The 25,965-nt window shown below is 46.7% G+C and overlaps 1 protein-coding gene across 3 annotated transcripts in view; it reads right to left on the bottom strand.

Annotated features, from left to right (window-relative positions):
* The window catches only part of kif9 (kinesin family member 9), a 216,860-nt gene that overhangs the window by 19,624 nt on the left and 171,271 nt on the right, over positions 1–25,965 (bottom strand). For all 3 annotated transcript variants that reach the window (XM_068031510.1, XM_068031509.1, XM_068031511.1), the window contains 2 exons: positions 8,646–8,854; positions 4,218–4,397 (listed from right to left, as the gene is read on the bottom strand). In XM_068031510.1, the coding sequence (XP_067887611.1) occupies positions 4,218–4,397; positions 8,646–8,854 (389 nt within the window). The remainder of the gene's footprint in view (positions 1–4,217; positions 4,398–8,645; positions 8,855–25,965) is intronic.

Below are 25,965 nucleotides of genomic sequence, written 5' to 3'. Positions count from 1 at the left end.
GAATACTGCTGTGTAACCTGTGAAGCATAAAGTGATGCTTTATAGGCATTAATGTGTTCATAGACAGAGTTACACTATGGTTTGGTCACTGGATTCAAGGGTTGAGAGAGCAGAAAGCATTCACAGAGGATATAAAATGTTACAAACTGATTCCTGACAACGCTGGCCGCCATTGACGTCATCAGGCTGCGCCGCGGTGCGCACATGCGCAGATGGTCTCCTGCTCTCTGCGCATGCGCTGCGTTCCGGCTTGCCAGGACTGGTTAGCGCATGCGCCGATGACGTCATCGCGTGACGTGTGCATCTATGGGCAACGCGCCTGGTCGGCCTCTGCGCATGCGCTTTATGCAACGCCAACGGGTATTCACACATGCGTCAGCCTTCGGATATTCATGCATGCGTCAAGCGTCGGTGCAAGTTTCTGAAAGTGGAAGGAGGAGAGGTTTCGTCGGGCATTTTATCGCATTTTATCGCAATTATTTAGTTGTTTTGAAGATTTCAGTCTGCTTCATTTTTATCAGAAAGAGGAGATTGCTCCAAGGTAAGTTGTTCTGAAAACATTTCCATTGTCTGGGCACTACATGTGCTCCAGTTCCTGTTGTAAGTTGTTCTGAAAACATTTCCATTGTCTGGGGCACTGCATGTGCTCCAGTCCACTGCACTGCACTAAAACCCTTTCCATTGTCTGGGGCTGTGTGCAGGCAGTAAATGTGCTCCAGTCCCTGTTGTAATTGGCTTTGAAAACATTTCCATTATCTGGGGCACTGCATGTTCTCCAGTCCCTGTTGTAAGTTGCTCTGAAAACATTTCCATTGTCTGGGGCACTGCATGTGCTCCAGTCCCTGTTGTAAGTTGCTCTGCAAACATTTCCATTGTCTGGGGAACTGCATGTGCTCCAGTCCACTGCACTGCACTAAAATCCTTTCCATTGTCTGGGGCTATGTGCAGGCAGTACATGTGCTCCAGTCCCTGTTGTAAGTTGCTTTGTTCCTGCACCCATCAGAGCAGTGCACATGGACACACAGCCACCTGCTCCTGCGCCCATCAGAGCCGTGCACATGGACACACAGCCAACTGTTTCCCCATCCGCCCTTGAAACAACCATGCAGAGCCTTGTGAGACTCCGCAATTGCCAGCTGCTGCCTGTCAAGCAGAGAGGGCGTCCAAAGCGGTCAAGCACTTGGGAAACATTCAGCAAGAAGAGACTGAGCACTAAAAGAAACAAGCATGCCGTGTCCAGTGGTAGCACAAATGTGAATGCTCTTGCTGTGTACACAACTGGTGAGGTGGGAGTGCAGCCACACCGTTCTCCATCCTCAATGTTGCTTTAAGGCAAAGGTAGATAAGAGCGAAAGAAATGGAAGGTGATGCTGAAAGTAGTAGGCAGGATTAAATGGGAGCGGATGGGAAGGCGCAGGAGTAGCATAACCACTAGCAGGGAACAGCTGGGCTAAATGGCCTGCTTTATGTTCATAGTCCAAAAGAAATGTGCTTCTTTTTCCAGCACCCTCACATCATTCATGTTTTCCCTGAGAGCAGCATTGAACCATCACGAGATAGGGGCAGTAACACCATCCTGACTCCTACAGCTGAGGTGGGTACTAAGTGATTCATTGGCGGTGTTATCAGTACATGCCTTTACTGCAGAATATAAAGCATGCTCAACAGTAATTTCATTGGAGGGGGGAAGCTCTGACACTCATGTTCTTTTCTTATTTCTTTTCATGTAAAACATGCCGTCGAGAAAACAATCCTTGAGACTTAAGGTCAGCATTCAAGCAACGAAGGCAACTGGATCATGCTGCGGAGCTTGTCACGATGTGGAAAGGAACCTTGCATTTATGGATGAAGTGGGAACACACATTGGGATGCGTTTGGGGAACATTCACCAATCGACTGAGCTCAGACTTTTGTGACTTTGCCTTCTTCACATGGACAATACAGTAGTGGAATAGAGAGCCAAGCATTTGTTCACCGCAAGGCTCTCCAGGAACAATCTCTTTAGTTCTGCATAGCAGAGACTCGGCCTGTCTGTCTCACGGGAATGCTGGCGACACAACACTCATGTATCCATGCACAGCAGTGCCTCGAATGTTTAATGCACTTAATAAAATATCTCAATAATTAAACCTGGAATTGTTGAGGTTTTTGATGTTATTTTCCCGACTTTGCAACTGCACCAGATATTCAACTGTGGTGTGGTCCTTGGGGGGTGTTGTGAGGGGGAGGGGGGGTTGTGAGGGGGAGGTGGGGGGTGGGGGAGAGGGGGAGGTGGGGCGGGAGGGAAGGGGAAAGGGGGAGGTGGGGGGGGGAGAGGGGGAGGTGGGGGGGGGAGGGAAGGGGAACGGGGTTGGGGGGGGAAGAGGGGGGAGGTCGAGAGGGGTGGGGGGAGAGGGGGTGCGGGGGTGCGGGGGCTCCCCCCCCCCCACTGCTCTCTCCGGCCGCTCCGCTCCCTCCCCCACCCTCGCTGCTCTCTCCGGCCGCTCCGCTCCCCCCCCCACCCTCGCTGCTCTCTCCGGCCGCTCCGCTCCCCCCCCCCCACCCTCGCTGCTCTCTCTCGGACACACTGCTCCCCCCCCCCCCCACCCTCGCTGCTCTCTCTCGGACACACTGCTCCCCCCCCACCTCACTGCTCTCTCCGGCCGCACTGCTCCCCCCCCCCGTCACTGCTCTCTCCGGCCGCACCGCTCCCCCCCGCCCCACTGCTCTCTCCGGCCGCTCCGCTCCCTCCCCCACCCCCCCTTCACTGCTCTCTCCGGCCGCTCCGCTCCCCCCCCCCCCCCTCACTGCTCTCTCCGGCTGCACCACTCCCCCCACCCCCACCTCACTGCTCTCTCTCGGCCACTCTGCTCCCCCCCATCACTGCTCTTTCTGGCCGCACCACACCCCCCCCACCCTCACTGCTCTCTCCGGCCGCTCCACTCCGCTCCCCCCCACCACCCTCACTGCTCTCCCCGGCCCGCTCCGCTCCCCCCCACCTCACCCGGCCCGCTCCGCTCCCCCCCCTCCCCAGCCCGCTCCCCCGGCCCCGGCCCGCTCGCTCTCTCACTCCGGCCATTGTGTGCTGCCATGTATTTGTTAGGTTGCCTATGTGATTATTTGAGCAGCGCTATCTTTAGTCCTGGCAGCTGCTAAAATCGCAGACTGTGACGTTTTAGTGGCACATACTGCATTTGCGCATGTGCCACAGCAGCGCCACCTACCGGTAGCGTTGTCAGCAAATGCAGCCAAAATTTTATCGTTTAACGTGAGGGGAATTGAATACAAAAGTAGGGAGGTTATGCTTCAGCTATCCAGGGCATTGGTGAGACCACATCTGGAGTACTGTGTACAGTACTGGTCTCCTTATTTAAGGAAGGATGTAAATGAGTTGGAGGCAGTACAGAGAAGGTTTACTAGACTAATACCTTGAATGGATGGGCTGTCTTACGAGGAAAGATTGGAAAGGCTAGGCATGTATCCGCTGGAAATTGGAAGAGTAAGAGGCGACCTGATTGAAACATATAAGATCCTGAGGGGTCTTGACAGGGTGGATGTGGAAAGGATATTTCCCCTTGTAGGAGAATCTACAACTAGGGGTCACTGTTTAAAAATAAGAGTTCGCCCATTTAAGACAGAGATAAGGAGACATTTTTTCTCTCAGAGGGTCGTGAGTTTTGGAATTCTCTTCCTCAAAAGGAGGTGGAAGCAGAGTCTTTGAATATTTTTAAGGCAGAGGTAGATAGATTCTTGATAAGCAAGGGGATGGAAGGTTATCGGGCGTAGGTGGAAATGTGGAATAATCAGTTCAACCATGAACTTATTGAATGGTGGAGCAGGTTCGAAGGGCCGAGTGGCCTACTCCAGCTCTTAATTTGTATGTTCATATGACCTAAGATTGTACCTGGGAACTTCTAGTCTATATGGTTTTGAGCATTACATTTTTATAGCATTGATATAGCATCTTACCATGTCTCTCAGAAATGCCTCAAAGTGTCTCACATCCAGTTACTTTAAAGCCTTTTTTATGCAAAGCAAGATTCTACAAACAGCTCCACGAAAAATAACTAGTAAATTTGTTTTTGATTGAGGGAAAAATGTTGACCAGGACAATATATTCACTTTGGGTAATTTAAACCTGGTTTTGTCTTTTTTCTGGCTAATATTAATGGTCCTGATCACTGTGAATGCTGCAGTGGATCTCAGCACATCTTAGGGCTGAGTTTGTCTTCCCTTACCTGTCAGCAGCCGCAGCCTGCATTGGTCCACCAGCCTCTGGCAGTACTGCAGCTCCACCCGCAGGTCTCTCAAAGTGTCAAAGTCACGCCGGTATTGTTGTTTCAGATCCTTCAGCTGCATGATCAAGTTGAATTCATCTTCATCAATTACGGGATGACCATATTTGTTTGTGTAATCACCTATAAGGTGTGGAAAGGACCAACAATCAAACTACAGCTATGGTCCTTAGTACATAACTCTGTTATAAGCATATTGAGCTATTTTGAGGATAATTGATGACAGTGACTAACTTGCTTGAGTTTTTTGATGAGGTAACGGGAGGATTGATGAGGGTAATATGGTTAATGTGGTGTTAATGGACTTCTCTGAGGAATTTGATAAAATGCCATCTAACAGGCTTGGAATAAAAGGGACTGTAGCAGCATGGATATGAAATTGGCTGAGTGACAGGAAACAGACAGTAGTTGTGAATGATTATTTTTCAGACTGGAGGAAGGTTTTTAGTGGGGTTCCCCAGTGTTCAGAGTTGGGACCCCAGCTCTTCTTAATTTATATCAATAACCTAGACTTGGGTGTGCAGGGCACAATTTCAAAATTTGCAGATGACATGAAACTTGGAAGTATTGCGAACAGTGAGGAGGATAGTGATTAACATCGAGATGACAGACAGGCTGGTGGAATGGGTGGACACGCGGCAGATGAAATTTAATGCAGAAAAATGTGAAGTCATGCATTTTGGTAGGAAGAATGAGGAGAGGCACATAAAATAAAGGATACAATTCTAAATGAGGTGCAGGAGCAGAGGGACCTGGGGTGAATGTGCACAAATCATTGAAGGTTGCAAGGCAGGTTGAGATGGCGGTCAATAAAGCATACGGAATCCTGGGCTTTGTAAACAGAGGCATAGGGTACGAGAACAAGGAAGTTATGATAAACCTATATAAAACACTGGTTCAGCCTCAACTGGAATATTGTGTCCAGTTCTGGGCACCACACTTTAGGACAGATGCTAAGGCATTAGTGAGGGTGCAGAAAAGATTTACGAGAATGGTTCCAGGGATGAGGAACTTCTGTTACGTGGGTAGGTTGGAGAAGCTGGGGCTGTTCTCTTTGGAGAGATGATTAAGAGCAGATTTGTTCGAAGTGTTCAAAATAATGATGGGTCTCAACAGAGTAGATAGGAAGAAACTGTTCCCATTGGCAGAAGGATCCAGAATCAGAGGAGGCTGATTTAAGGTGATTGGCAAAAGAAGCAACGGTGACATGAGGGAAAACTTTTTTTTATACAATGAGTGGTTAGGATCTGGAATCCCTGAGAGTGTGGTGAAGGCAGATTCAATCGAGGCTTTCAAAACAGAATTGGATAATTATCTGAAGAGAAAATATTTGCAGGGCCATGGGGAAAAGGCAGAGAAGTGGGAATAGGTGAGTTGTTCTTGCAAAGAGCCAGCACAGGCACCACGGGCGATATGGCTGCCTTCTGTGCTGTAACCATTCTATGATTCCATGAATTATATGGTAATGAATTAGAAAGGACATCTGAATCAGACACAATTTAAGAGGTAGTTGGTAATGAGCTACATTGGCTACTGTATCTGACCTATGGTTGGCCATTTATTATCATTCGCCACATCACTCAAGTGGCCATTCTTCATGCATTAGTCTATAAAGTGAGTGGTGTTAGGCTATTTGACTATGGAAGGCAACACACTCTAGTCTGATTTTGTTTTGGTCTGAAGGCATACACTTTCCAGCAGGGATCATTAGATATCAAACAGAAACAGGGATCCTGGTTCATTTCCCCCACCCCTAACCCCAGGCACATGGGCGCCGAGTTCAAATGCTGTTTTAGTTGAGCATGGCTATCTCACCACAGACTAAGGAATTGAAATTAGATCTTCCTTGACCATCTACCCACTGAGTCATTGGGGCTGGGAGCTGGGAACATGATTTGAATAAAAAGCCTCTTCTTCCTATCAGCAGTGAAATCATAAAGTTGTATGCTGGAGTATGGGCAAAAGGGCCATTTTTGGAAAAATTCACATTTCACAGCATCCTATTTCTCTGTGTCTTAGTTCAGATTTCGGAAAAATGTGTTGTTATATGTTGCAGGTCTCACTGACAAGAACAGAACAGTCATCGGCAAAAAGAAGTTCATGGATGAGTTTTTCTTGTGTCTTTGAGTGAGCCTGAAGATGCCTGAAGTTAAAATGGCCTCTATCAGTCCGGAAGCATACGTAAGCTCCCTCCTTTAGGTCTTCCGTTGCTTGCTGCAGCATCATGCTGAAAAAAGATGCTGAATAAGGTTGGGGCCAGCATACCTCACTGCCTCTAAGGACACATTTTTCCGAGGCAGCACAACTCTTCGGACTAAAAATCAGTTTAAAGAAAACTGAAGTCCTGCATCAACTTGCATCCCAAGAAGAATATAGATCACCAAGCACTGTCATCGAGGAAACTGAGCTGAATGCGTCAAGCAATTTACTTATTTGGTTTGACGCCACCATAGACAAGGAAGTGGACATTAGGCTCTCAAAAGCAAACAGTACATTCAGCTGACTCAACAAATGAATGTGGAGCAACCACAGCCTCAGAGCATAGACCAAACTCAAAGTGTACAAAGCCATAGTCCTCACCATCCTTCTGTATGGCGCCGAGTCATTGGTCCTATACCACCGTCATATATGCCTTCCAGAGCACTTCCATCAGCACAGCCTCCGCAGCATCCTCAAATCTGCTGGCAGTATCGCATCACAAACACTGAAGTCCTGGAAACAGCCAACATCGCCAGCATCGAGGCCACCCTCCTGCAAAGCCAACTGCATTGGGCGGGTCACGTTGCCCAGAAGGATGACAATCGCTTGCCTAAGATCGTGTTGTATGGAGAGCTGACCACTGGTAAAAAATACAGAGGGGCCCCATGCAAACGTTTCAAGGACTCCCTGAAGAGGTCCCTCTCTGTGTGCCACATTGACCATCGTCAATGGGAAGCGCAGGCCATAGATCATAATGCCTGGAGATGCTACATCAGGAGGGCTGCAGACACCATTGAGACTGAACGAAGAACCAACATGAAAGAGAAAAGGAGAATGATAGGTCCATTTACCCCCAGCAGCGAATACACCTTCACTTGTACCCGCTGCGGGAGAATCTGCCGGTCACGGATAGGCCTGACTAGCCACCAGCAGGCTTGCAACCGATGAGTACAACCTTCCTAAAATCTTTGTCTGTGAAGAAATGCCAAGAGAGTTCAGACTTATACCTTTGGTGTGAAGACAGCTGAAATGACCTGCTCTCTCACCTCCACAAGGTAGTACAAACCTGTTCAATTTTCTTTGTTACATACACTGGGCAGGGAAGTAGAACAGGAAGTAGTTGAAGATTAAATATCTCTCCCTCCAATTTTATCCCCTTTTTTTTCCAGGCTGGAGATAGTTGATTCAAACTGGGAAAAAGCTAAAGACATTGGTTGCATTGATACCTTGGCCAAGGACAGTGAGGGGCTGTGAGCTATTCCACCGCAAAGGGCTATTGCAGCTCAGTGAGATCCTGACCTGATGTTCACACACATATTTAGTAGGTTTTGTGGTTAGATTACTGGACTAGTAATCCAGAGAATATGAATTCAAATCCCATCGTGGCAGTTTGATCATTTGAATTCAGTTTAAGAAAAAGGGACAATGAAGCAATCGGATTGTCATAAAAATCCAACTGGTTTACTAATGTCCTTTAGGGAAAGAACCTGTCACGTATCCAGTATGGCCTATGAATGACTCCATTCCTACCAAAGTAGTTGGTTCTTAACTGCCCTCTGAAGTGACCTAGCAAGCCATTCAATTTCTACTTTCTCAGCACAATTAAGGATAAGCAACCAATGCTGGCCTCTCGATCAAAGCCCACATCCTGCGAATGAAAATACAAGGTAATTTCCAGTTGAGGTTACAGGACAGTAATGAGAAGTAGGAACTGTAGGATAATTGCAGTGCCATTACAACTGCGGCGCAGTGGTTAGCACCGCAGCCTCACAGCTCCAGCGATCCGGGTTCAATTCTGGGTACTGCCTGTGTGGAGTTTGCAAGTTCTCCCTGTGTCTGCGTGGGTTTCCTCCGGGTGCTCCGGTTTCCTCCCATATGCCAAAGACTTGCAGGTTGATAGGTAAATTGGCCATTATAAATTGTCCCTAGTGTAGGTAGGTGGTAGGGAAATATAGGGACAGGTGGGGATGTGGTAGGAATATGGGATTAGTGTAGGATTAGTATAAATGGGTGGTTGATGATCGGCACAGACTCGGTGGGCCGAAGGGCCTGTTTCAGTGCTGTATCTCTAAACTAAACTAAATCTAAACTAAACTGCTTCAGCTCAGATCAGCTAACTCAGCACAATCTGAGGAATCAAGCCTAGAATGTTTTAGGTACATGTGGCATTACCTTGGTCCTGCTGCTCCCGTTTCTTGATATTGAGTGCCCTTTTAGTGATGTCAATTTCCTCCTTGACGTTGTTGATCCTCTCAGTCAACTCCTTCAGGCTCTTCCGCTTTTCACTCAGAATACATTTATTCTCAATCAAGATGCGGTTAATCTCACGCCCTTTCTCATTTTTGAACACGTCAAACATTAACGTCTTTAGTGGAGGAGTGCTGAGTCACAAAAATGGAAAACAGAAATCAGGAATTAAACTAGAAAGAAGAATGAACCATAATTGGAGTCATAATGGCACAGAAGGAGGCCATTCAGTGCATTGAGTCCATGTCGGCTCTCTAGAGCAATCCAGTCAGCCCCATACCCTTGCTCTATCCCTGTAGCCTGCAAGTTTATTTCCCTCAAATGCCCATCAAATTTTTTTTTGAAATCATTAATTATTACCATTTCCACCACCCTCATAGACAGTGAGTTCCAGGTTATTACCACTTGCTGCATAAAAAAGTTCTTCGGCACATCGCCCCTGCATCTCTTGCCCAAAACCTTAAATCTGTGTCCTCTAGCCCTTGTACCATCAACTAATGGGAACAGCTTTTCTTTGTTTAGATTATCTAAACCTGACAGAATCTTGTACGTCTCAATCAAATTTCTCCTTAACTTCCTTTGGTCCAAGAAGAAAAGCCCCAGCTTCTCCAACCTAACCTTGTAACTAACATCGTTCATCCCTGAAACCCTCTCAAGGACCCTCACATCCTTCCTAAAGTGTGGTGACCAGAACTGGACACAATACTCTGGCCCAACCAGAGATTTATAAAGGTTCATCATAACTTCCCTTCCACTGAGTGCTCCAAGGACAGAGTGCTTTGTGAATCGAGTGCTAAGTCAGGAATTTGGTGCAGGCCACGGTGAAAGAGAAGGTAATTAATACACTAGAAGGATTTAAAATTGATATGAAGGAGGTATCATATAGGCTGTTTGTACTTAAAGTTGATAAAGCACCAGGACTGGCTGAGATGCCTACAAGGATACTGAGGGAAGTGAGAGTGGAAATTGCAGACGCACTGGCCATAATTTTCCAGCCTTCCTTCAACTCAGAGGTGGTTACAGAGGACTGGAGAATTGCAAATGTTACACCCTTGTTCAAAACAGGGTGTAAAGATAAGCCCAGCAACTACAGACCAGTCAGTTTAACTTTGGTGGTGGGGAAACTTCTAGAAACAATAATTCAGGACAAAATTAATAGGCGCATGGACAAATGTAGGTTAATTAAGGAAAGCCAGCACAGATTTGTTGAAGGAAAATTGTGTTTAACTAACTTGTTGGAGTTTTTGAAGAGGTAACAGAGAGGGTTGATGAGGGCAATGCTGTTGATGTGGTGTACATGGACTTCCAAAAGGCATTTGATGCAGTGCCGCACAACAGACTTATGAGCAAAGTTATAATTCATGGAATAAAAGGGATAGCAGAAGAATTGATACATAGTTGGCTGTGTGTCTGATTAGTAGATGTTTTTCAGGCTGGAGGAAGGTTTGTAGTGGAGTTCCCCAGGGGTCAGTGTTGGGACCCTTGCTCTTCCTGATATATGTTAATGATCTAGACCTTTGTGTACAGGGAACAATTTCAAAATTTGTGCATGATAAGAAACTTGAAAGCATTGTGAACCCTGAGAAGGATAGCGTAGAACTTCAAAAGGACATAGACAAGTTGAATGGGTTGACAAGTGGCAGATGAAGTTCAATGGGCGGCACAGTGGTTAGCACAACAGCCTCACAGCTCCAGCGACCCGGGTTCAATTCTGGGTACTGCCTGTGCGGAGTTTGCAAGTTCTCCCTGTGACCGTGTGGGTTTTCGCCGGGTGCTCCGGTTTCCTCCCAGAGCCAAAGACTTGCAGGTTGATAGGTAAATTGGCCATTGTAAATTGTCCCTAGTATAGGTAGGTGGTAGGGGAATTGAGGGAAGGTGGGGATGTGGTTGGAATATGGGATTAATGTAGGATAGCGATGAAGATTGTCAAAGGGTACAGCAGGATATAGATCGGTTGGAGACTTGGGCGGAGAAATGGCAAAAGGAGTTTAATTCGGACAAATGTGAGGTAATGCATTTTGGAAGGTCTAATGCAGGTGGGAAGTATACAGTAAATGGCAGAACCCTTAGGAGTATTGACAGGCAGAGAGATCTGGGCGTACAGGTCCACAGGTCACTGAAAGTGGCAACGCAGGTGGATAAGGTAGTTAAGAAGGCATACAGCATGCTTGCCTTCATCGGTCGGGGCATAGAGTATAAAAATTGGCAAGTCATGCTGCAGCTGTACAGAACTTTAGTTAGGCCACACTGAGAATATTGCGTGCAATTCTGGTCGCTACACTACCAGAAGGACGTGAAGGCTTTGGAGAGGGTACAGAAGAGGTTTACCAGGATGTTGCCTGGTCTGGAGGGCAATAACTATGAGGAGAGGTTGGATAAACTCAGATTGTTTTCACTGGAACGACGGAGGTGGAGGGGCGACATGATAGAGGTTTACAAAGTTATGAGCGGCATGGACAGAGTGGATAGTCAGAAGCTTTTTCCCAGGGTGGAAGAGTCAGTTACTAGGGGACATAGGTTTAAGGTGAGAGGGGCAAAGTTTAGAGGGGATGTGCGAGGAAAGTTCTTTACACAGAGGGTGGTGAGTGCCTGGAACTTGCTGCCGGGGGAGGTGGTGGAAGCAGGTACAATAGTGACGTTTAAGAGGCATCTTGACAAATACATGAATAGGATGGGGATAGAGGGTTACGGTCCCTGGAAGTGCAGAAGGTTTTAGTTTGGGCAGGCAACAAGATCGGCGCAGGCTTGGAGGGCCGAATGGCCTGTTCCTATGCTGTATTGTTCTTTGTTCTTTGATTAGTATAAATGGGTGGTTGATGGTCGGCACAGACTCGGTGGGCCGAAGGGCCCATTCCAGTGCTGTAACTCTAAATAAATAAAAAATAAACAATGTGGAGAAATGTGAAGTGATTCATTTTGGTAGGAAGAACATGGAAAGACAATATAAAATAAAGAGTACAATTCTAAAGGGGGTGCAGGAACAGGGGGACCTTGGTGTCTATGTGCATAAGTTATTAAAGGTGGCAGGACAGGTTGAGAGAGTGGTTAATAAAGCATCCTAGGCTTTATTAATAGCGGCATAGAGTACAAGAGCAAGGAGGTTATATTGAACTTGTATAAGACAGTTGTTTGGCCTCAGTTGGAGTATTGCGTCCAGTTCTGGGCGCCACACTTTAGGAAAGATGTGATAGCATTGGAGAGAGTGTAGAAAAGAATCATGAGAATGGTTAACGTTTCGGGTCAGTGACCCTTCTTCGGAACTGACCCGAAATGTTAACTCTGCTTCTCTTTCCACAGATGCTGCCAGACCTGCTGAGCGATTCCAGCATTTCTTGTTTTTGTTTCAGATTTCCAGCATCCGCAGTATTTTGCTTTTATTATCATGAGAATGGTTCCAGGGATGAGGACCTTCAGTTATTAAGATAGATTGGAGAAGTTGTGGCTGTTTTCCTTGGAGAAGACTGAGAGGCGATTTGATAGAAGTATTCAAAATCATGATTGGATAGGGAGAAATTGTTACCACTCGTGAAAGGATCGAGAACGAGAGGGCACAGATTTAAAGTAATTGGCAAAAGAAGAAAAAGTGACATGAGGAAAAACCTTTTCATGCAGTGAGTGCTTAAGGTCTGGAATGCATTGCCTGAGAGTGTGGTGGAGGCAGGCTCAATCGAGGAATTGAAAAGGGAATTAGACTGTTATCTGAAGAGAAAGAATGTGCAGGGTTACGGGGAGGAGGTGGGGGGAATGGAACTTGATGAATTGCGTATTTGGAGAGCTGTCGCAGACACATGGGCCGAACAGCCTCCTTCTGTGCTGTGACAATTCTCTAAGGTGGTATTTCTCTGGTAAGTATTTATCAAGCTGTAACTCTAACAGTCAGACACTGACTTAGAGCTTTAAAACTGTAAGCTAGTTAAGAAACCTAGTTAACAGAAACTGCCTGGCAGAGGCAGTTATCTGTCAATCAACTGAAATTGGTTGCCTGAATAGGTGTTAATTACTATAGCAGGAAACTGACATTGCAGTTGCAAATTGAGTGTGAGTATTCAGCTCTGTAAAAGTAGACACATTTTACTACTGCACTAAGTGATTTGAGGATAGTGTTTTGTGAATTGAGAAAGGAGATGCTGCTTTTTATACCTTTTTTCAGCCTCAAGTAGCTGGTGAGTGTTCTTTTGTCTGCAAGCTAGGAGACTGCAATTTACTGTTACTTTAGCTAACTAACTAAATAACTAATTGACTAATTAAAAAGTCAGACAGGGATGGTGGTGTGCTATAACTGCAAATGTGGGAATCTGCGGAATGCATGGACAACCATATCTGCAGTAAGTGTCTGTAGCTTGAGGAACTTTGGCTCAGAGTTGCTGAGCTGGAGTCTGTGTTGCAGACATTGCAGGGCATCAGGGAGGGGGAGGGTTAGCAGGACACTTTGTTCTGGGCAGTCACATCCCTTAGGTTAGGTAGAACTTTTGAGTTGATGAATGGTCAGGGACAGAAGGCTGTGACTGCAAGTCAGGGCAGGTATGGGGATCCACCGTGGAGCCTCAGCCCTTGACTTTGACCAATAGGTATGAGGTGCTGGCTACCTGTGTGAATAAGAACAAGTACTGTGGGGTGAATGAGAAAACTGACCACGGCTCCACAGTGCAGGAAGCCATTCAAGTGGGGGGAACAAAAAGGAATGTGGTAGTGATAAGAGACAGTCTAGTCAGGGGATACAGTTCTCTGAAGTCATGACCGGGAGCTCCGAAGATAGAAACAAAAACAGAACATGCTGGAAATACTCAGCAGGTCAGGCAGCATCTGTGCAGAGAGAAGCGGAGTTAACGTTTCCAGTCTGTGACCTTTCATCAGATTTTGCAAAGGTTAGAAAGTGAAGTGGGGGAGGGTGGGGAAGAGACTAAAAGGGAAGGTGTGTGATAGGGCAGAAGGCAGGAGAGATTAAATGACAAAGATGTCATGGGACAAAGGCAAAGGGAGTTCTAATAGTGTGGTGAAAGACAAAGCATTAGTCCAGGGAGAGTGTTAATGGCAGAATAATGACTAGCTCTGTCCAAAAGTCCAGGTAAAACCAAGTTTAAGGCAGGAACATAATTAAAAAATAAAATGAAGTAAAATAATTTTTTTTTTTAAAAGGTCAGTCATGCTCTGAAATTGTTGAACTCAATGTTGAGTGCACAGGGCTATAGAGAGCCGAATCGAAAGATGAGGTGCTGCTCCTCGAGCTTGTGTTGATGTTCACTGGAACACTGCAGCAGGCCAAGGACAGAAATGTGGGCATGAGAGCCGGATGGTGAGTTGAAATGGCAAGCAACCAGAAGCTCGGGGTCAAGCTTTCGGACTGAGTGGAGGTGTTGCGCAAAGTAGTCACCCAATCTATGTTTGGTCTCCCCAATGTAGAGGCGACCACATTGTGAGCAGCGAATACAGTATACTAAATTGAAGGAAGTAAATTGCTGCTTCACCTGGAAGGAGTGTTTGAGGCCTTGGAGGGAGGAGGTAAAAGGGCAGGTAAGTGTTGTCTGCCTGAAGCCAGGGTTAAGGACATCTCCTCGTGGGAGGGGAGGATCCAGTTGTCATTGGCCACGTAGGAACCAACGACATAGAACAAAAAAAACAAAGAACAAAGAAAATTACAGCACAGGAACAGGCCCTTCGGCCCTCCAAGCCTGCGCTGATCCAGATCCTCTATCTAAACATGTCGCCTATTTTCTAAGGGTCTGTATCTCTTTGCTTTCAGCCCATTCATGTATCTGTCTAGATACATCTTAAAAGACGCTATCGTGCCCACGTCTACCACCTCCGCTGGCAACGCGTTCCAGGCACCCACCACCCTCTGCGTAAAGAACTTTCCACGCATATCCCCCCTAAACTTTTCCCCTCTCACTTTGAACTCGTGACCCCTAGTAATTGAATACCCCACTCTGGGAAAAAGCTTCTTGCTATCCAACCTGTCTATACCTCTCATGATTTTGTACACCTCAATCAGGTCCCCCCTCAACCTCCGTCTTTCTAATGAAAATAATCCTAATCTACTCAACCTCTCTTCATAGCTAGCGCCCTCCATACCAGGCAACATCCTGGTGAACCTCCTCTGCACCCTCTCCAAAGCATCCACATCCTTTTGGTAATGTGGCGACCAGAACTGCACGCAGTATTCCAAATGTGGCCGAACCAAAGTCTTATACAACTGTAACATGACCTGCCAACTCTTGTACTCAATACCCCGTCCGATGAAGGAAAGCATGCCGTATGCCTTCTTGACCACTCTATTGACCTGCGTTGCCACCTTCAGGGAACAATGGACCTGAACACCCAAATCTCTCTGTACATCAATTTTCCCCAGGACTTTTCCATTTACTGTATAGTTCACTCTTGAATTGGATCTTCCAAAATGCATCACCTCGCATTTCCCCTGATTGAACTCCATCTGCCATTTCTCTGCCCAACTCTCCAATCTATCTGTATTCTGCTGTATTCTCTGACAGTCCCCTTCACTATCTGCTACTCCACCAATCTTAGTGTCGTCTGCAAACTTGCTAATCAGACCACCTATACTTTCCTCCAAATCATTTATGTATATCACAAACAACAGTGGTCCCAGCACGGATCCCTGTGGAACACCACTGGTCACACGTCTCCATTTTGAGAAACTCCCTTCCACTGCTACTCTCTGTCTCCTGTTGCCCAGCCAGTTCTTTATCCATCTAGCTAGTACACCCTGGACCCCATGTGACTTCACTTTCTCCATCAGCCTACCATGGGGAACCTTATCAAACGCCTTACTGAAGTCCATGTATATGACATCTACAGCCCTTCCCTCATCAATCAACTTTGTCACTTCCTCAAAGAATTCTATTAAGTTGGTAAGACATGACCTTCCCTGCATAAAACCATGTTGCCTATCACTGATAAGCCCATTTTCTTCCAAATGGGAATAGATCCTATCCCTCAGTATCTTCTCCAGCAGCTTCCCTACCACTGACGTCAGGCTCACCGGTCTATAATTACCTGGATTTTCCCTGCTACCCTTCTTAAACAAGGGGACAACATTAGCAATTCTCCAGTCCTCCGGGACCTCACCCGTGTTTAAGGATGCTGCAAAGATATCTGTTAAGGCCCCAGCTATTTCCTCTCTCGCTTCCCTCAGTAACCTGGGATAGATCCCATACGGACCTGGGGACTTGTCCACCTTAATGCCTTTTAGAATACCCAACACTTCCTCCCTCCTTATGCCGACTTGACCTAGAGTAATCAAACATCTGTCCCTAAACTCAACATCCGTCATGTCCCTCTCCTCGGTGAATACCGATGCAAAGTACTCGTTTAGAATCTCACCCATTTTCTCTGACTCCACGCATAACTTTCCTCCTTTGTCCTTGAGTGGGCCAATCCTTTCTCCAGTTACCCTCTTGCTCCTTATATATGAATAAAAGGCTTTGGGATTTTCCTTAACCCTGTTTGCTAAAGATATTTCATGACCCCTTTTAGCCCTCTTAATTCCTCGTTTCAGATTGGTCCTACATTCCCGATATTCTTTCAAAGCTTCGTCTTTCTTCAGCCTCCTGGACCTTATGTATGCTTCCTTTTTCCTCTTAGATAGTCTCACAATTTCACCTGTCATCCATGGTTCCCTAATCTTGCCATTTCTATCCCTCATTTTCACAGGAACATGTCTCTCCTGCACGCTAATCAACCTCTCTTTAAAAGCCTCCCACATATCAAATGTGGATTTACCTTCAAACAGCTGCTCCCAATCTACATTCCCCAGCTCCTGCCGAATTTTGGTATAGTTGGCCTTCCCCCAATTTAGCACTCTTCCTTTGGGACCACTCTCGTCTTGGTCCATGAGTATTCTAAAACTTACGGAATTGTGATCACTATTCCCAAAGCAGTCCCCTACTGAAACGTCAACCACCTGGCCGGGCTCATTCCCCAACACCAGGTCCAGTATGGCCCCTTCCCGAGTTGGACTATTTACATACTGCTCTGGAAAACCCTCCTGGATGCTCCTTACAAATTCTGCTCCATCTGGACCTCTAACACTAACACTAATCCAGAGATTATTACCTTTGAGGTTCTGCTTCTTAATTTGGCGCTTAGTTCCTCATACTGACTATGCAGAACCTCTTTCCTTGTCCTGCCTATGTCATTGGCACCTACATGGACATATTTATGACACTACCTTTGATGGCCTGCTTGCTAATCTCTTTCCTAATTCCCTAAACTCAGTCTGCAGGACCTCATTCCTCTTTCTTCCTACATCGTTTGTACCAATGTGGACCACGACCCTCGCCCACCGGAATGCTCTGTAGCCACTCAGTGATATCCATGACCCTTGCACCAGGGAGGCAACATACCATTCTGGAATCACATCTGCGACCACAGAAATACCTGTCTGTTCCCCTAACTATAGAATCCCCTACCACTATTGCTCTCCTGTCTTTTCTCTTCCCTCCTTGCACAGCTGAGCCACCCATAGTGCTCTGGTCTTGACTCTCGCTGCACTCTCCAGAGGAACCCTCTCTCCCATCGTAACTCAGAACCGAATATCGGTTAGAAAGTGGGATGCTCTCCAGGGGCTCCTGCACTCCCTGTCTTCTCCTTCTTGTCTGTCTGGTAGCCACCCAGTCCCTCTCTGCCTGTGCTCTCTTAAGCTCCGGGGTGACTACCTCCTGAAACGTGCTATCCACATGGTTCTCTGCCTTGTGAGTGAACCACAGTGACCCCAGTCACCGCTCAAGTTCCGAAACCCAGAGCTCAAGCTTCTGCAGCCGGCGACACTTCTTGCAGATGTATCTGTCAAGGGCACATGGTGCATCCACGACTTCCCACATTCCACAGGAGGCACATTCCACTTGGCCGAGCTGCCCTGCCATACCTTAGCTTTACAAACTAATTATTGCTAGTGTAATAAGTAGAATAACTTATCAGTTGCTTGCCAATTAGCTTCTTCCCCGTACCGTGGATGCTGAAAAGGCAGAAAAAAGGAGACCAAAGAGCACCTCCTTCCCCTCATCAGTGAAGTCCCTCACACACCATCTCACAGCCTTACACTCTGCCAAAACAGCACTTTCTAATTAGTAATTACTAATAAATTACACCACCTAAAACCTTTGTAGTACTAACATCACTACTTATAAAGTAGCTATTTGATGGTTTTAAAAAAATAATTTTTTTTCTCTGACTTTTGAGCAATGTACAGGCACTAACAGTTGTTACCAACCAATCAGCTTACCGATTTCCCGTGATAACACAGTTAGGGTTTTTTTTCACTTTTCAATCCCAGCGCGCGCCAACACAGACACAACCTTCCTCTCAGGTCCACCGACTGCCTCTCCGGTCTTCAGTTAAGCGAGGGCCTTGAGCCCGGATCTTGATTTTTATGGCTCCCGTTCAGGTTCCGCCTTCTCCCAGGTCCGCTGATTAGACCCAGTACTATGGTATTTCTATTATTGGCTATCGTACTAATAAGTTAGATGACTAAAACCACAACAGTTAGTGCACTTTGATCTGTCAGCTGAATGCTATCACTTGACTCCATCAACAGCACTGTAAAGTTTGTCACACCTGTGGCAAATCTGGTCACGTGGCAGCCAACTGCAACAGTCATCTGCAAGAACTGCAAGCAGGAAGTCCACCAGATGAAGGACCTCAAGCAGAATAAGTGTGGTGGGACAGGCCCCCTCTATAAGACCTGCTCAGAACAGTGCCTCAGTTATGCATAAGTGCCAAAAATCAAGGAAGGACACGAGGAAGGAACAGCGAACATAGCTGCTGGTAAGGAGACCAGCAACCCACTCTCCACCAAGCCCCACTGTGCGAAAAACTTGTCAAAGTAGGACAAGAAGAAGGGCGAAGAGGGTGCTGCAGCAAGCTGCCAAACACCAAGCCTGTATCCTGAGCCTCTTCCTCAGCAGACAGTTTCAATGGAAGAGGAGCCAGCAGAGTGGCAGCCAGGTGAATGGCAAGTGGTCAAGAGGAAAACCACAAGGAAAGAGGCCCAAGAAAGGAAACAGGCTACCACCCAAACCAGTGTCAAAAAGAAAGGCATGTCTGAAATGGACTACAGCAGCTGTGCCTCATCAGATGAGAAAGGGCTGGAAATACACCTGCAAAAGAAGCGGCAGAATGCAAGGAAAAGGCTCCAAGCTCCGAAACGTTGGAAGCAGTGAAGGGACCAGCGCACCCCTGCTCTGGGAAGCCGGGAGCAGCAAAGTCCTCGACGAGGAACAGAGGGAAAAGACAGCACCTGCGGAAGACAGTCCAAATCTCCCTGCTTACATGACACCTCGCATACTAGCCCTCAAACCCCCAACCCGATGTCACCCCAACAGAACAACCCTCCCACAGGCGACCAGGACAGTTTTCTGAGCCCAACAACAGTGCAACAGTTTGTGAATGCTATGGGTATGTAGGAACATATCCAAGGGCTGGGACTAGCACAGATACCCAGACTGGTAAGCAACATACAGCTTGAACCAGTCAAAAGATTGCCTCCTTTAATGTGCGTAGCGTTAAGTCCACTACACGAGGTGTTTCAACTTTTGGGTACCTTGCCAAGATCAAAGTCAACCTGCTGTTTCTGCAGGAGTGCGGAATACCGCACCTCAGCATTTCCAGGCAATGGTCGCAGTGGTGGTCTCACAGGCCAGCGATCTGGTCAGGGGGAAATGATTCCCGTTCCTCTGGCCTTGGTATTCTACTATGGGGAGGCACTTCACCATCTCTGAAGTTAAGGAGGTGGTATGCAGTCGCCCCCTCACAGCAGATGTAACGTACAAAAACGATCCCCTCCAGTTAATCAACATGTACACCCCTGCTCAAAACAGTGAGCAGCTGACCATCCTTCAGCAGCTCCCACTGCTGCTGGCAACATCCGGCCAGTCGTTCTAAGCAGTGAATTCAACTGCTAAAAGACGCCAAGCTGCACGTCATCTTCAGCAACCCTGCAGATACACCTGGTCGAGCCAGACAGGTCTGTCTGTTCCAGGACTGACTTCCTGTTTGTGTCCCGAACGCTCACGGTCAGATCCACCAACATCAAACCCATGTTATTCTCTGACCACTGCCTCCCACTGGCCAACTGTCACTTACAGAAAGACCAGAGGGCTGGAAGGGGGACATGGAAGCTGAGCATGTAACAGTTGATCCCAGAAAATATCGAGGAAGTCATAAGGGATTGCAGAGGTTGGAGAACAGTGAAACCCCACCTTCAGTCCCCGACAGACCAGTGGGAAGCGAACAAGGCGAGCATCAAGAGATTCTTCATCCTCAAAGGTGTTCAGAGGGTGACAGACAGGGGAAAACGTCCGGACTCCAGAAAAGCATGCAGAATCTGCTCCTGCTGCAGTCGATGGGAGTTGATGTCAAGGAGGGTCTCCAAGAAGTGAAGAGCCAGCAGGCCTCACTCTTTGATGCAGAGGCCTCCAAGATCATCTTCCAGTCCAGAGTCCGCTTTGTGGAGCAGGATGAGACGTGCTTGCGTTTCTTCTTCCAAAAGGTACAAAGAGAGAGCTCTGTGATCAGCAGCCTGAAGGAAGATGACTGTTCGGCAACATCATCATAGCCTGACATATTACGGATCAGCAAATCATTCTATGCCGGCTGTACAACATGAAGCCCACAGACAGCATGGCCTACCAGTCCTTCCTGTCCTCTATCACGGAGGTCTTAGATGACAGTACACGGGAGAGTCTGGATAAACTGCTAACTCTAGATGAGCTGGCAAAGGCCATCAGGTCCTTTGAGACGAGTGAAACTCCCATAGTCAACGGCTTATCAGCAGAGTTGTATTCGACTGTGTGGGACTGGATCGGCCCACACCTGCTGGAAGTGTACGAGTATGCTTCTGGCCGGCAGTATGTCAGAATCCATGAGGAAAAGCATCATCACCCTCATCTAAAAGCGGAAGGAGGAAGAAGGAGGAAATCACAAATTGGAGGCCCATTTCACTGCTTAATGTGGACTACAAAATTCTCTCCAAGGTCATCGCCAATCTGGTCAAGTCTACTCCGGAGTTTGTGATTCACCCCATGTGAACTGCACTGTACCCAGCAGGAAGATCCCTGAACGCCTCATTCTATTCAGGGACGCGATTGCCTATATACAGGACGGGGGGGGGGGGGGGGGGTGGACACCTGTCTCATCAGCTTGGACCAGGAGAAAGCCGTTAACAGAATATCGCACACCTACACGATGGAAGTGCTCTCCAAAATGGGGTTTGAGGAGGGAATCTGCAATTGGAACTAACTGCTCTGCACAAACATCAGAAGTACAGTTTCAATCAATGGGTGGGAATTGGAAAGTTATCTGATCAAAACTGGAGTCAGGCAGGGCTGTCCTCTCACTCATTTGTTTCTGTGCTGTATCGAACATTTTGCCAAGGCCATCTGGAAGGATGCGGGATGGGTGGCACAGTGGCGCAGTGGTTAGCACCGCAGCCTCACAGCTCCAGCAACCCGGGTTCAGTTCTGGGTACTGCCTGTGCGGGGTTTGCAAGTTCTCCCTGTGACCGCGTGGGTTTCCTCCCACAGCCAAAGTCTTGCAGGTTGATAGGTAAATTGGCCATTGTAAATTGCCCCTAGTGTAGGTAGGTGGTAAGAGAATGGTAGGGATGTGGTAGGGAATATGGGGTTAATGTAGGATTAGTATAAATGGGTGGTTGTTGGTCGGCACAGACTCGGTGGGCCGAAGGGCCTGTTTCAGTGCTGTATCTCTAAATAAATAAAATAAATTTTAAAAATGGGTGACAATTCCAGGCAGCAGAAGCACTCAAGTCAAAGCTGTCCTGTACATGGATGATGTCGCCATCTTCTACTTTCAGTTCGCAGACTGATGAGCATCTACGACCAGTTCAAGCTGGCCTCAGAAGCAAAAGTAAATTGCGGCAAGTGTAAGGGCATGTTCTTTGGGAACTGGGCAAACCAATCCTTTGTCCACTTCATCGTCAGGTCAGACTGCCTGAAGGTGCTGGGGATATGGTTTGGAGGGGACGGGATATGCGCCAAAAACTGGAACGAACAGAAAGCTATGGTGAAATAGAAGCAGGAAATGTGGGAGCAACACTCCCTCTCCATTACGGGTAAGAACCTGGTCATTGGGTGCAAAGCATTCTCAGCGTTGCTCTATGTGGCTCAGGTCTGGCCCATCGCCCGCTCCTGCGCCGTGGCAGTCACCCGAGCCAGCTTCCAATTTATGCAGAGATCAAAAATGGGCAGTGTCCGCAGGGACATGTTCAGACCTAAAGGCAGAATGCTGCAGTGTAAATTGCCCAGAGCCTCTAAGCATATATTCCTAAGAGGCCCCTCTCCACCTCTTACTATCTGCTTACTATTTACATGCCAGTGGAAGAGTTTTGGGTTCCCTTTTATGTTGAATGCCATTCTATTTTCATATTCTCTTTGCCAGTCTAATTTTCCTCTTCATCTCCCCTCTCAACGTATTGTATATGGCCTGACTTGAAGTATTCACCTGACGTGCATCATACACCCTCTTGTTTTTTGTTTCATCATAATGTCTATCTCCCTCGTCATCCAAGGAGCCCTGTTATTGGGTCCCTTACCTTTTGCTCTTTTTGAAACATATCTATCCTGAACCTGAAGCATCTCTTCCTTAAAGATAATCCATTGCTCCGATACAGCTTTTCCAGTCTTTGGTTCCATTCTAATCTGCTAGATCCCTTCTCATTGCATTAAAATTATCCCTCTTCCAATCTAGACGTTCTACCGTATTTTGTTCCTTGCTTTTCTGCATTACGAGTTTAAACCTTATGATACGATGGTCATTCTTACCAAAGTGTTACCCAACAGGTACTTGGTCCACTTGGCCCACCTCATTTCCCAGCACCAGTTCCAGCAATGCCTCCTTTCTAGTTGGGCTGTGAACATAGTGATCAAGGAAGTGATCACCAATCTTATTCATCACACTTGGTGCGTTTACATACATACATTCTAAACCTTCTCCTGAACACATTTCAGATATTCCTCCCCCTCCTTACCCTTTACTCTAGAATTATTCCAACTGATAGTTGGGTAATTAAAGTCTCCCAATATCACCCTTCTATAGTTTTTGCACTTCTCTGATTTCCCTGCAGATTTGCTCCTGTATCTCTCTCACTATTTGGAGGCCTATAGAATGCCCCGAGTAATATGATCATACCCGTTTTGCTTCTCAACTCTAACCAAATGGATTCTGTCCTTGCTCCCTCAAGGATATCCTCCCTTTCCAACACTGCAATGTCTTCCCTAATCAATACTACCACCCCACCTCCCTTTTTCCCTTCTCTATTTTTTCTGAACACTTTATATCCTTGTATATAAAGCACCCTGTCCTTGCCATCTTTATGCCATTTCTATCATTGCCAATACATCATATTCCCACACTGCTATTTGTGCTTGTAACTCACCAATCTTATTCATCACACTTGGTGCGTTTACATACATACATTCTAAACCTGTCCTTGTATTCCTCGTAGTCCTTCTTAGTCTGCTCCTATCTAATATCGGCTGGTGCCTATCCCCTTGCCAATTTAGTTTAAACCTTCCCCAAACACACTGGTGAACCTCCCCATAAGGTCATTAGGCCCAGTCCTGTTGAGGTGCAACCCATCAATTGGACCAAACTGTTTTTTCTAAATATTATTTTTATCTTTGATTTACTCCCTTTTGCTTCCCTCCTCTCCATAAGGTGCTGCCCCTTGCTATGATGCAGTTTCATAGGCTATCTAATAGTGGCAAGCATCACAGTTTAACCCTATCCTGTTGTCACCCCTTTCTAGCAGGGATCACTGGATAGCAATCAGTCCTCATAATATAATCCTTTAAGACCTGGTGTCATTGAAGTGAATCTGAGCTGCACCCACTTCAAGGCTAAATTTTTCTTTTTCAGGATTGGTGAGAACATGCTGTTTGGATGTGCTGACCAGACAGTCTCAGTCATTTAAGGCACAGCAGGAGGCCATTCGGTCCATTGAATCCATGCCGGCTCTTCATGGAGCTATTCAGTCAGTCCCACTCCCTCACTAGATTCCCATAGCCCTGCAAGTCTATTTCCTTCAAGTGACCTTCCAATTTCCTCTTGAAGTTATTGATTGTCTCCGCTTCCACCACCCTTATGGGCAGTGAGTTCCAGGTCATTACCATTCACTGCGCTAAAAAAAAAGTCTTCTTCATATTTCCTTGCATCTTTTGCCTAAACCTTCAATCTGTGTCTCCTAGCCCTTGAAACATTAATTAATGGGAACAGTTTTTCCTAGTCTAATTCATTTAAGCCTATCATAATCTTGTACATTTCTATTAAATCTCCCCTCAATCTCCTTTGTTCTAAGGAGAACAATCCTGGTTTTTCCAACTTAACCTTGTAACTCCCATCACTGGAACCATTCTGGTAAATCTCCTCTCAAGCACCCTCAGATTCTTCCTAAAGTGTGGTGACTAGAACTGGACACAATACTCCAGTTGGGGCCTAACCAGAGCTCTGAAAAGGTTCAACATAACTTTCCTGCTTTTGCACTCAATGCCTCTGTTTATAAAGCCCAAGATCCCATATGCTTTACGAGCCACACTCTCAATGTCCTGCCACCTTCAAAGACTGATGCACATGCAGCCTGAGGTCCCTCTGTTCCTGCACACTCTTTAGAATGGTGCCAGTATATATTGCCTCTCACTATTCCTTCTGCCAAAATGTGCACCTCACACTTGTCAGTATTAAATTCCATCTGGCACCTCTTGGCCCACTCTGCGAGCCTATGTCCTTTTTTGTGAAATCATTCATAATATCAATAGATAAAGAGACCAGAGCAATTTTCCCTTCCAGGTTTTAAAGAAAAAAATGAACTTGCATTTATATAGTGTCTTTTACGTCCTCAAATGTGGAGCACAGAGTGATCACAGAACTGAGTTCTTGGTAAAGAAAGTGCTAAAGTCAGGAAGTTGGTCCAAATGGGATTTCTCTGGTAAGTATTTCTCAAGTTCAAATTTAGTTTAACATTTAGAACTTGACTAAGAACTTTAAAACTGTAAAAGAAATTGCAAGCGAGTAAAAATACCTAGGTAAGAGAAACTGCCTGTCAGCAGCACTGTCAATCAATGGAAAGTGGTTGCCTGAACAGGTTAATTACACAAAAAGCAGGACAAATCCAACCCGGCCAGCTACCGCCCCATCAGCCTACTCTCAATCATCAGTAAAGTGATGGAAGGTGTCATCAACAGGGCTATCAAGCGGCACTTGCTTAGCAACAACCTGCTCAGTGACGCTCAGTTTGGGTTCCGCCAGGGCCACTCAGTTCCTGATCTCATTACAGCCTTGGTTCAAACATGGACAAAAGAGCTGAACTCAAGAGGTGAGGTGAGAGTGACTGCCCTTGACATCAAGGCAGCATTTGACCGAGTATGGCATCAAGGAGCCCTAGCAAAACTGAGGTCAATGGGAATCAGGGGAAAAACCCTCCGCTGGCTGGAGTCATACCTAGCACAAAGGAAGATGGTTGTGGGTTGTTGGAGGTCAATCATCTGAGCTCCAGGACATCACTGCAGGAGTTCCTCAGGGTAGTGTCCGAGGCCCAACCATCTTCAGCTGCTTCATCAATGACCTTCCTTCAATCATAAGGTCAGAAGTTGGGATGTTCACTGATGATTGCACAATGTTCAGCACCATTCGTGACTCCTCAGATACTAAAGCAGTCTGTGTAGAAATGCAGCAAGACCTGGACAATATCCAGGCTTGGGCTGATAAGTGGCAAGTAACATTTGCGCCACACAAGTGCCAGGCAATGACCATCTCCAACAAGAGAGAATTTAACCATCTCCCCTTGACATTCAACGGCATTACCATCGCTTAATCCCCCACTATCAACATCCTAGGGGCTACCATTGACCAGACACTGAACTGCAGTAGCCATATAAATACCGTGGCTACAAGAGCAGGTCAGAGGCTAGGAATCCTGAGGCAAGTAACTCACCTCCTGACTCCCCAAAGCCTGTCCACCATCTACAAGGCACAAGTCAGGAGTGTGATGGAATACTCTCCACTTGCCTGGATGGGTGCAGCTCCAACAACACTCAAGAAGCTCGACACCATCCAGGACAAAGCAACCCGCTTGATTGGCACCCCATCTACAAACATTCACTCCCTCCACCACCGACGCACAGTGGCAGCAGTGTGTACCATCTACAAGATGCACTGCAGCAATGCACCAAGGCTCTTAGACAGCACCTTCCAAACCCGCGACCTCTACCAACTAGAA

This window comes from Heterodontus francisci, chromosome 5 (genome assembly GCF_036365525.1).
Source record: "Heterodontus francisci isolate sHetFra1 chromosome 5, sHetFra1.hap1, whole genome shotgun sequence".
Lineage (NCBI taxonomy): Eukaryota > Metazoa > Chordata > Chondrichthyes > Heterodontiformes > Heterodontidae > Heterodontus > Heterodontus francisci.
The sequence above is the reverse complement of the archived record's forward strand: the minus strand, read 5'-3'. Positions and strand labels throughout refer to the sequence as shown.